Here is a 12779-nt window from a genome sequence, read left to right on the forward strand (position 1 = left end):
AGATCCAGCGGTATGGGTTTTCGTGTCTCTTCCCCAGCCACCGAGAGGGAGAGGAGGCAGCAGAGGGGGAATTCTCAATCCCGGAGACCGTCCCGGAGCAGCCTGTTGTCATCCCGGAGACCGTCCCCGAACAGCCCGCTGTCATCCCGGAGGCCGTCCCCGAACAGCCCGCTGTCATCCCAGAGGACCTGACTTCGGTGGTCCCAAGCCCGGAGGTCCCTAGCCTTGTGGTCCCGGAGGACCCGACTTCGGTGGTCCCAAGCCCGGTGGTCCCAAGCCCGGTGGTCCCTAGCCTGGTGGTCCTGGAGGACCCGACTTCGGTGGTCCCTAGCCTGGTGGTCTCGGATGACCCGACTTTGGTGGTCCCAAGCCCGGTGGTCCCAAGCCCGGTGGTCCCTAGCCTGGTGGTCCTGGAGGACCCGACTTCGGTGGTCCCTAGCCTAGTGGTCTCGGATGACCCGACTTTGGTGGTCCTAAGCCCGGTGGTCCCTGATCTGGTTGTTCCAGAGCTGTCCACTATCAGTCCTGTCACGGCCAAGTGGGCTGTCTTCACATTTTATGTAGTGGCTGTCCTGTGTGCCTGGGCAGCACACACCTTTAAGGATGGCTGCCTCCAGTCCGGTTGATACCCCGGACACTGTGCCTGAGCCGGTGTCTGTTCCTGTGCCTGTGCCTGAGCCGGTGCCTGTTCCTGAGCCAGTGTCTGTGCCTGTTCCTGAGCCAGGGTCTATTCCTGTTCCTCCGCCATGGCCGCCCGAAGGGCCGCCTCTGCCATGGCCGCCCGATGGACTATCGTCTGCTTCGCCCTGGCCGCCCGATGGGTCGTCTGCTTCGCCCTGGCCACCCGATGGGTCGTCTGCTTTGACCTGGCCGCCCGATGGACTGTCTGCTTTATGTCACAGTGTCTGGTTTGTGTTTCCCTGGGTAACCACCAGAGGTCCCCTCTTTCACCACGGTATCATTCACTCATACTACATTTCCCATCATCTTGTTCTGTCACTTATTGATCATTGCACACAGCTGTTTCCCGTCACCTTGTTAGTATCTGTGTATATATACCCAGTTTGTTCAGTGTTTGTCATGGAGTCCTTGTTACATGTCATTTCACTTCCGAAGTTCTGGTTTGCTGGTTTCTTGTTTTTGTTCTTGTGTTTGGGTTGACAATCGGAGTTTGAGCCTTGCCTGGACTGTTTTTTGTGAGTACGGATTACCTTAATAAAATACTGCAATTGGATCTTACCGTTTCCCGTGTGTGTATCATGACACATCCCTCCTGGGATGGTGCTGCTCTTCTCTCTAGTAATATGGCACATAGTCTTCGAGCTCAAACATGAATCGGGGGTCAGGTCAGGAAGCAGACAGACGGGCTAAACCGACCGTCTGCTAGCTTTCTCACGTCACTAAGGTCAGATAAATCCAATCACATAGAGACTCTTTCACCTAGATGTCATAATATAGAGACTGTGTCTGTTCCCCGAATTAGGAAATACAAAAAACTTCCAAACCCATCTGAGGGTAAAAATTTAATTGATGTTCAACAAATAAAAAACAGATATAATACAAATGAAAAAATGATAAAGCTCGGGTTGCTGAATATTCGATCCCTTACTTCAAAAGCACTTATTGTTAATGATATGATTACAGACTATAACCTACTGTAGATGTGCTGTGTTTGACAGAAACCTGGCTAAAACCAAACAACTACATTACTTTAAATGAGTCCACCCCTGAAGACTACGATTATAAACATGAACCTCGTCTGAAACGCAAAGGGGGAGGTGTTGCTGTAATTTATTTTTTTGAATTACTAAGCAGTCTAGTTTCAAATATAATTCTTTTGAAGTGTTGGTGCTTAATGTAACAATATCTAGTGTAAATGATGAATCACGTTTGAGATTTGTGCTGGCTACTGTATACAGGCCACCAGGGCACCATACAGACTTTATCAAAGAATTTGCTGGCTTTCTATCAGAGTTAGTACTGGCTGCAGATAAAACCCTAATTGCTGGTGATTTTAATATACATGTAGATAACGAAAAAGATGCATTGGGATTGGCATTTAAAGACATTCTTAACTTTATTGGAGTTAGACAACACGTGTCAGGACCTACTCATTGTCGTAATCATACTCTAGATCTAATATTATTACATGGAATCAATGTTGATAGCGTTGAAATTCTGCAGCAGAGCGATGACATCTCAGATCATTATCTAGTCTAGTGTAAACTTCATTTAGCCAAGGCTGCAAAGCCGACTCTGTGTTACAAATATGTTAGACCTACCACTTCTGCCACTAAAGATTGCTTTATTAATAATCTTCCTGATCAGTTTCATCATCTCAGCATCCCAGACAGCTTAAATGAACTCTATATTAAGACAGAAACCTTTAGGCCTAACTCTCTCTTTTCCAGCACTTTAGACACAGTTGCTCCTTTGCGCTTAAAGAAGATTAAAGAAAATAGTCCAACGCCATGGTACAATGAGCACACTCAGGCCCAGAACGGCCAGAAAAATGGAGCGCAACTGGAAGAAATCAAAACTAGAGGTATTTCGCATTTCATGGAAAGAGAGCATGATTGCATACAGAGAGGCCTTAAAAGCTGCAAGATCTGCTTTTTTTTCAATCCTATTAGAAGAAAATAAACAAAAACCTAGGTATTTATTTGAAACAGTGGCTAAACGAAAAATAAAGGGTCAACCCCAGACGTTTCCAAGCAGCACAGCAGTAATGACTTTATGAACTTCTTAACTTACAAGATTGATAATATCAGGAAAAATATTATAACTATGAAACCGTCTACTACAGTATTGCATCAGGCAGTGCATTGTAGTCTCCCTGACGAAAAATTCGATTCATTCATTGCTATAGGAGAGGAAGAATTTTCTAAACTCGTTAAATCATCTAAATCGACAACATATACTGTATGTTAGACCCTATACCGAGTAAGCTACTGAAAGAGATGCTTCCAGAGGTCATAGATCCTATTCTTAATATCATTAATTCATCTTTGTCATTAGGAAACGTACAAAAAACTTTTAAGCTGGCTATGATCAAACCGCTTGTTAAAAAAAGCAACTTGATCCTACAGAATTAGTCAATTACAGGCCGATCTCGAATCTACCTTTTCTGTCAAAGATACTAGAAAAGGTAGTATCTTCACAACTATGTTCCTTTTTAGAAAGAAATTATATCTGCAAGGATTTTCAATCAGGATTTAGACCGTACCATAGTACTGAGACAGCTCTCATTAGAGTCACAAATGATTTGCTCTTATCATCCGATCGTGGTTGTATCTCTCTATTAGTGTTACTCGATCTTAGTGCTGATTTGACACTATCGACCACAACATTCTTTTAAATAGACTCGAAAATTATGTTGGCATTAGTGGAATTGCACTAGCATGGTTTAAATCATACTTATCTGACCGTTATCAGTTTGTAGCAGTAAATGAAGAGATGTCTTATCGATAAAAAGTTCAGTATGGTGTACCATAAGGCTCAGTACTAGGACCGTTGCAGTTCACTCTGTAAATGCTACCCTTTGGAGATATCATTAGGAAGCATGGCATTAGTTTTCACTGTTATGCTGATGATACTCAGCTCTATATTTCTTCATCCGGGCCGTATCCAGATCATATGGTGGACCTGGACCTGGACCCATCCACAACGCATCCCTGAAGTGCCAGCCTCATCAGCCCTGTGATGGCCTCATCGACTCGACAGCCATCGGCACTGATCCTCAACAAACTCGTCTCCATACCGGCGTGATGACTCCGACTTCCAACCAGATGGAACTGGAAAAATATTCTGATCCAATCTGACTTTTAACCAGTAATGCTGCCTGAATCATAATCAACACAGTTCGTTCGTTGGCCAGAGGAGAACTGGCCCCCAAAAGCCTGGTTTCTCCCAAGGTTTTTTTTCTCCATTCTGTCACCTGATGGAGTTTTGGTTCCTTGCCACTGTTGCCTTGGCTTTTTGCTTGCTTAGTTGGGAACATTTAATTTAATATTCAACAATATTATTGATCTGCCTTACTTAAGGTGGACGATGATGCAATTTTCTTCTAGAAACAAACTTTGTTGTATTATTTTCATGTTATCACTGTGAAGCTGCTTTGATACAATCTATATTGTAAAAAGCGCTGTATAAATAAAGGTGACTTGACTTGACTAACGTCACTGGTTGTTCCTATAGTGCTGGTTTAGACCCTACTCTGAAGTAGGAGCAAAATTAGTTCCTAGAACTAAAAATCTGTGTACTTCCGCCAATACTTCTAGGAACTATGAAAAGGTTCCTCCGGTGCGAAAGCCCCTATGGACAGTTTACAGACGGCCATTTCTAGGGGTTGAACCTAAAACCTAGAACCTTGCAAAAAAAATCTTAATTAGAAATTTCGTCAATCATCACTAATAAATGTACCGGGGCAGCGGTATGGTACGAAGGGTCCTTCGTTGTCATCTTCCTCCTCTTCCTCCTCATCGTTCTCATTGTTTTCATTGTCCTCGTTCTCGTTTTCGGTGTCAGTGCCAGCTTCAGCTCCTCCCCTGTCGTCATCATGGTGACCTCCCTTACGCCCGTTCAGGCCTCGGTCCGGTCCTGCCAGCCCATTCTCCACCCCACGCTTTCCAGGGATTTTTACAGTCACCTCTGAGTCGCCGTTACTGAAACGACTGTTTATCAGACGCTGCCTCTGCAAACACACACACACACACACACACACACACTAGTCTTGAGTAAATAAATAGAACAGCTACAATGAATAACCACTTAAGGTCATTGCAACTTAATTTTTTCACAATTGTGCGAGATTTAATTATATCTCACAATCTGACTATTTCTTACTTTATCCTTATCTCACAATTACCATTTCAGTTTTATTCCAAGCGAGATACATTGTATGAATATTGTATGAAATTACGTTTTTTTTTATTAATTCTTTTATTCAGCAAGGATGCAATAAATTGATAACAAGTGACAATAAAGACATTTATAATATTACAAAAGATTTCTACTTAAAATAAACACGGTTCTTCTGAACTTTCTATTTATCAAAGTATAATGAAAAAATGTATCACGGTTGAAGTAATGATATAGTATAAAGTATAATGTATCAATGTTTGCACACTGAAGTAATGATGCTGAAAATTCAGCTTTGCCATCACAGGAATAAAATACATTTTAACAAAACTTTGAATGGAAGAGTATAAATTCTACGTAATACACTTCAATGTGAGAGGCACAATGAAACATTTAGCTGTTCATCAAACTCAGTTTAACCACCTGTAAAAAAACTAGGCACAATCTAAGCATGTACTGTATCTAGTTCTGTGTTTGACACAACTATTAGTGAAAGAGTGCAGATGTGTGTTGGTGTGACTGACCTCTGTAATGAGCATTCTGGAGGCCATCGTGAGGCGTGTGCGAGGGGAGAAGTGGCTGGTTATCATTATTCTCATTCCAGCCTCAGAGAAGGACAGTTGATGAGGGTATGCAGACAAGAGTTCGTCCACCATCAGCACTGATGGCTTCCTGTGGAAATTTGCTAAGAGTGACAGAACAACAATACAGAACTTTAGATGGCACACCAAGCAGTTATACGCGTGATTCATATAAAACAGGACTGCATGCATTACCTTTCTTAAGCAGCACGACTGTGGCGTCGCACCCATCGTCGATGTCAGTGTTACTGGCTGTGCCGTTACCCAGATTTGCTGAGTTCTTTTTCCGCCGTTCAATGTACTGAACCACCCGCGAGTTAAATCTGATTAACACGAAGGAAGGAGAGTTAATAAAATCCGCAGTGATGTGATTTACTGATGTAAATTAGATATGAATAGCAATGAATCCATGTAATAATGAAACATTTCCATGGCAACAGAATAAAGGTGAACTTACTTCATTAATATAATGTAAAATAGGTACAGCACTATTAGGATGAGCGATTCATACCTGAGAAGAAATAAAGTAGCATAAATGACTGAATACATAACAGAATGTGAAACAAATGTAATATGACAAATGAAGAGGGTGTTCCGGTGTAACAGCAGCGTTTATCTTACCATGTCACCTTCTCATCATAGATGAACTTGAAAAAAAAAAACAGAGCAAAAGTTAAATTAAATAGACAAATATGGCAATGCCAAATTCCTTCAACCATTTCAGAAATGTTGCATATTACCACTAGAGGGCAGGGTTATCTAACTGTAATATGGGTCCTGAGGATCTAATGCATAAAATAGCATTTCTGTGATGCATTATTTAATTTTTGCTGAATCTTTGAATAGAAAACATTATAATAATACAATACAATATATTAAAAATTATATTAGCATGATAAGTAAACATTTTAAAAATTAAAACATTTCATTAATATACAGGTAGGCCTATACTGTATTGTATATTTACAATTTCAAGTGTATTGGTATCCATTTGTCTAATTATTTATTTTAATCTGTTATAAATTGCATTATCAGCATCCTTTTAGTGACAATTTGACAAAAACTGTTTATTTTTTGAATTCTATATTTTCAACATGGTCAACATGGAGCCCACTGTATAGGCTTTGTTCTAAATATACATAAATACAAACTAATCAGAAAAAACATAGATATACAGATATACAACCATTTACTGTAAGTTATTAATAGACATATCACCACTTCCCCCCCAAAAAGTCCATGTATCAACTGTAACAGTATAAACTGTTGCAAAACAGTTTGTTCTTTCAGTGAATCCAATTTTTTAATAAGGTGTTCTGTGTAGCATCTCTGTTACTCTGTGTCCTGTGTACTATTAATCTGTGTTTGTTGTTCCTCTGTGCTGGGAACACATGCAGAGAGTGTGGGCAAATAAGAGTCCTGTGCTGCTGGCCATGGGCCCCACGGGAGAGCCACTTGCTTCTCCTCTCCTGCTGCGTGAGGAGGCCCATAGGCTTTATGGGAGCATGAAAAGCCACTTAGAGATCTACTCACCACGATCAGAGCGGTCACTGAGATGGTGTAGTACACAGAGTCTCTCATTAACGTCCAACATGAGAGCCGTACTGCCTGCATAGATGAGAGAGAGGACGGATGAGAGACAGTTAACACGCAAGCAAGTGTCAAAGCAGTACAACTCTTCTATTACATTAAAATGACAAGTAAATATTTTAATGATTTACTTCCAACATCCATCTTGAATAAGTGCTTTATTTGTGGCGACAGAAATCACAAAAAGTTATAATAACTCATAAAGGATGTGCATATTACAGGACACTGATTAAACATGGGACAGACACAGAAGTACGATGATTTTGAAATTAACTTCCAAAAATAATTATTTGTATCTTTGATAATGATATTGCATGATAATTGCTCAGAATATTAAAGAGTTTAGTTTGAAAAGTCTATTCCACACAATAAAATTGCATGGATTTTTTGTCATTCAAGGACTCATGCAAACCCTGGTATTAAAGGATTTTAAAATGTGCTTGTCATGCCTTTATATCTTACATAATGTGTAATCTGTGACTATTTCCAGATTTTTTTGAAAAGTTGGATGGTCTCTTGGCTTACAAACTTGAGAATATCGAATTTAAGTGCGTGAATCGGAAGTGAAGGAAATGATTTAAGTGCGTGAATCGGAAGTGAAGGAAATGAACGAAGTAGGAACCATATATGGACATGACATCCTGTATCGAATCCAGCTGATTGAACCATGTGAAGTAATCCATATTGAATGGGCCATGTTTTGAAGGGCGATCCTTCCATAAAAAGCATTGATCTACGTCAGAGCACCGAAAGCAATGCGCCATCACTCACACCAGCACAGCTTAACTTACACCACAGGTGACACTCTTTGCTTTGTGTTTCCGTGGTAACCAGAAGCTCCATTGTTGCAGATGTGCTTTTTCCCCTGCTTGACTTTGATGGACTCCATGCGTAAGTGTGAGTGTCATTTTGTGAATGATTTACTGACATCACTAATATAGGATGCTAATTTTGTTAGAAAACCAAGGGCACAAATACAAAGCTACAGTATTTCATGTATGTCTGTGCAAATAAATATAGTCAGTCAAACTTTAGTTTAGGGTCCAATTCTCACTATTAACTAACTGTTAACTACTTTTGCCTCAAACTCATAATTACAGTTTATTAATAGTTAGTAAGGTAGTTGTTAAGTTTAGGTATTGGATAAGGATATAGAATATGGTCATGCAGAATAAGCCATTAATATGTGCTTTTAAGTACTGATAAACAGCCAATATCCTAGTAATATGGATGCTAATAAACAACTAGTTAATAGTGTGAATTGGACATGATCAATTCCTGTCATCATCTCCTCCCTTCCTCTTTCATCCTCATCTTTTTCACCAAAAATGTTGTAGGTGGACAGATCAATACAGTACAAAGAAGTTACATCAAAAAAATGTAGAATGTTGGAAAATAACAATGTCTTTTCTGTTAACCAAATGCTTTTTAATCTTCACTATTGCTTCAATGCAAATAAACAAGCGCACCGTTATTTGTTGCGTAGTGACGTGTATGTTCAAGTAAGGCAGTCAGCCAGATATGCGCAGATTCTGAGCAATACGCTGTATTTAATATATCATGATGACTCACGAGTATTTGCGCTAAATCTACGCAGATTTGTCTTACATGAACTTCCCCAGCAAAGTGACTAAAAATAATAAGTAACATGCCAAATTGGCTAGTGACAGCGTTACCCGCCAAAGCTGATTTTTACCCGCATTTGGAGGGGTGTTAATTTCAAACCCTGTTTGTATGCATATGTGTGCGGACACTATTCTGAGGTCTATCAGACTACCCAGAATGCCACTATTCCAATGCCAGATGGTGACTGAAGAAAGACTGGGAGAGGAAAAAACTATTAAGCTGTTTCCCATGCTAGTGCAAAGATAGATATAACCTCATATCCTCTTTTCTTTAACATAGTAAGGGTCTCAGGAGGTTAAAATGAATCAGTGTGAATGACTGAATGAAGTGGAAAGCAAAGGGGACAGGATGAAAAAAAAGAAGCTACTCCACAGCTAACATGACTGACCTCATCAGCTACTCTCAGTGACCCCTGAGAATAGTCTGCTCACTTCTCACTGTCAGTCTGCACTAAGCAATGGCTCTTTTTTAGGGCAGAGGTTTAGAGGGGAGATGCACAGGTCACCTCATTCATCTCTAAGTTGACCTCTCACAGATGCTGAGAATTCATAATGCTTGCTCAGTACATTTGTGTCGACTGTCTAAAGAAAAATAATGTCTTACTGGCAATGCGTAGACACTGTATTAAAAATGTAAACAGGGTTGGGGAAGCATGCTGTTATATTTAAGGTACTGTTATATACAGTACCTTGAATATAACTATAACGTTATATAATACAGTTTTCCAATTTGGGTTCAAAAGATAAATGTATACTAAAGAAACCTAATTTATATAATGAATTAAAAAACATAGTGATGAACGCTAGCATTTAACAAAATATTTTGCTACAAGCAAGAAGGCGCAGGGACATTTGTGCTGAAACCAAAGTGAATCAGTGAACTGTTAGAACTAGTTATTTTACACAAACCGCCTGGAACAATTCACTAATATGACTAATAAGCTACATTTGAGAGAAAAATAACACTCTTTTTCCTTTAAATTAGTTTGAAACATTAACTAAAACAGCTTTTGGGTAATGTGCAAAGTAATGAACACCTGTGCAGTAAAGATCCCACACACTCCAATGATGCAGAGGATGTTGAAGACAGCAGAGCCCACGATTGTGCCCACTCCCACATCTCCTTTGGTGATAAATACACCTGCACAGAGAAGACAGAGTGGCTTACAGAGGGCATGTAAAGGTGTATGTTCAAATGTGAGAGGTACTCTTTTTCAAAGGCAGGCGGTGTTCGGATAAGCAAGATGTTTACCAATGACTGAAGTGAAGAGTTCAGGAGCTGAACTTCCTGCAGCCATGAACGTGGCTCCTGCTACATCCTCACTGAGTTGGAAGCGCTACAACACGTTCACACACAGACAGAAAGAGAGGCACGAAAGATGAAAAGAGTAATTTGAACCAAACAGAATGGCAACAATACTGACTGATTTGAAATATTTTCCTGAACACTCCTCCCATCTGCCATTGGTCAGAATATAGAAATATTTAATTCATACATAAAAAAATAAAAATAAAATAATTCAATAGCTTAAACAGAACAAAATTTTATTCATATATTTTGATATTTAAAAATATTAAAAACATATTTTTTAAATAAAAAATTCAAACAAACTAACTCAATTACACATCTCACCTTTAAAAATGCTTTAAAAGATTTATCAGTTGTAGAACACTAGCTAAGACATGAATGAATGTCGTACCTCACAGATCTTCTCCAGAGAGGGCACAAAGTAGTCATCACACACCAGTGCCAGTGCGTAAAACATATACATGGCCTTTAGAGAGAGAACACAAAATGACAAAGTGAACTCACACAAAAAAACTCACAAAGTGAGTTTCCACTTCAAGCTCAAACCTTCCTTTTGAAAGTCCAGAACCTAAATAATGGTCTGTTCCACAATCAGCTATGATATTCAGCTACCACTTTTATGATTATATTATGGTGCTTTTTGTGATTTTGAAGCTTGACAGACCCGGTGTTCGTTCACTTTCATTATACCATTGGTTCTCAACCAGGGTTCTGGGGCCCACTAAGAGGCCTCAGAAAACTTCCAAGGGGGCCTCAAGATTGCTCACGATAAGGCAAAACAAGCATTGTTCTGATTAGACCTTATCAGACCTGAAAAAATCATGTAAATGAATAAAATCATGCAACTTGACATTTTTAAAATGAATATAAATGTTTCTAGTTATGCCAAAATGTAAAATATGTTAAGGGGTTACAATTTTGAGTACAAAATGTTTTTGAAAATTCAAAAGTCATGGGGGGCTTTGATTATTGTTGTGGACAACGGGGGCCTTGGAGTCGAATTGGTTGAGAACCACTGCACTATACAGGAAAGAGCAGTCAGGATATTATATCCAAAACATCACCTTTAGTGTGTCTACAGAAGGAAGAAAGTCATATGCATTTGGAAAGACAGGTGAGAAAATCATAATAGCCTAGAAATAGTGCAGAAATATCACCTTAAATGTGATTGCTACATCTGATGAAGCCTCTGTAAGTTCACATTATATAAGAAGGTAAAAAAAGAGAAAGACTCTAGAAGCCACTGCAGGGAGCGCATGAAATTTGTGCAAAGCGAAATTCTTGCGTGCAGGCACATTTGAGTACACGAGTGTCAACGCCATTAAACTCTGTTATTCTCAGAGCAATCTGCCCTCCAGTGGGACGGCCGTCTACTGGGACTATTCAGACCTTTTCTTAGAAAGTGTCCCGATGACAGAAAGGCACTGATGGAAGCTTGTGCCCTTTACAGAGTGAGGGGATTCAAAGTTTATTTGTCTCATACTCAATAGGGATGAACATGATGTTTTTTCCCCCTACATTCTAACATGTTTTGCATAAAAAAACTGTGTGTGGGGATTAGTTGCTCCAACATCTGCTGTGGTCAGATGAGTGTGAATCGCAGATGTCATGGTCCCTTTACATGTAAAACACATATGTATGCGTATGTTTGCATTTACCTACAAACACACTTAAAACATGAACATTCCTATAGCTGTAGAGCATGGCGCCAGCAATGGATTTGTCTCCCAGAGAAAGCAAAAACTTTTAGAAATGTATACTGTATACCTTATAAGTTAAATACATCTCTTTGGGATAAAATAATTTGCCAAATGCATACATTTAAACAATAAATCCCCAAACACTGCTAATGCTAGTGATTATGACATAAACAAAACAAAACTTACTAACTAACTAAATAATTATATAATTTGTGTATGTTAAATAAGCATGGGTTCACACAGAACTAACATTGCCATACATACACATGGATGCAAGCACACAATGTCCTCTCAAAGCAAGCTCCCATTCACCCCTGGGACCTGTTTGCCAACTGTTTCCCGCCAAGACTTTGCCAATCAGTGCATCTAATTCAGCCGCCACGCTGCCATGCTCGCACTTTGTGCCCATTATGTAATCTCTGCCCCATCTACTCTCATTCCCTCCCCATCCATTTATTCTTGACCTTCTGACAAGGCAGAGCTGGGCTACTGAAGCCCCTAAAGATAAATAAAACATGTAAACAGCTGGAGGGAGTCTTAGAGGGTTTTCGCTGCGGCTTTTACCATCCACTCAGTCTCTGCTTACATGGGCAACTATCTAAACAATGCACAACAATGGCAGTGTCAAACCAACCCTGCAAGGGATTTCAGCGGGAACACACAGTCCTGCATCAGTACCTGCTTCACATGGTATGCTTCACTTAAATGTTGCTCAGACGTGGCCTATGGGGGCAGAAAGGCCTGATGCATGATGTCCCTGTGATGGCTTACGATTATGGTGGTGGAACAAAACAACTCGGTTTATTTAATTAAAACCAACTGCAGTGGATTTATTTAGAGAGCATTCATTCCTTTAATATTTCACATTCCAGGTTCAATATAAGGTAAGCTCAATTGTTGCATGATGTCAGTTACCACAAAACAATTTAAATTAATTTCTCAATTTCTTAAAAACAACAAAAACTAAAGCTATTTTCATTTCTAAGAGACAGGAAAATTGCTTCAGGAATATGAAGAAATATGTATACGTGTTTATTTGGCCATAGAGTAGGGCTGGTAGTTTTTCAATGAAACACACTTGAATGAAAAACTATTCTATTGAGTCATGACTCAA

General features: G+C 39.7%; 1 protein-coding gene across 1 annotated transcript in view; it reads right to left on the reverse strand.

The window, feature by feature from the left end:
* slc24a3 (solute carrier family 24 member 3) overlaps window positions 1-12779 on the reverse strand; it is a 132845-nt gene that overhangs the window by 8966 nt on the left and 111100 nt on the right. The window contains exons 4-12 of the mRNA XM_056236948.1: window positions 10357-10431; window positions 9909-9993; window positions 9694-9797; window positions 6975-7049; window positions 6063-6088; window positions 5899-5952; window positions 5637-5764; window positions 5385-5545; window positions 4423-4693 (exon numbers count right to left, since the gene is read on the reverse strand). Coding sequence (XP_056092923.1) covers window positions 4423-4693; window positions 5385-5545; window positions 5637-5764; window positions 5899-5952; window positions 6063-6088; window positions 6975-7049; window positions 9694-9797; window positions 9909-9993; window positions 10357-10431 — 979 coding nt within the window. The remainder of the gene's footprint in view (window positions 1-4422; window positions 4694-5384; window positions 5546-5636; window positions 5765-5898; window positions 5953-6062; window positions 6089-6974; window positions 7050-9693; window positions 9798-9908; window positions 9994-10356; window positions 10432-12779) is intronic.

This window comes from Rhinichthys klamathensis, unplaced genomic scaffold (assembly GCF_029890125.1).
Source record: "Rhinichthys klamathensis goyatoka isolate OS25496 unplaced genomic scaffold, OSU_Roscu_1.1 h1tg000474l_1, whole genome shotgun sequence".
Taxonomy (NCBI): Eukaryota; Metazoa; Chordata; class Actinopteri; order Cypriniformes; family Leuciscidae; genus Rhinichthys; species Rhinichthys klamathensis.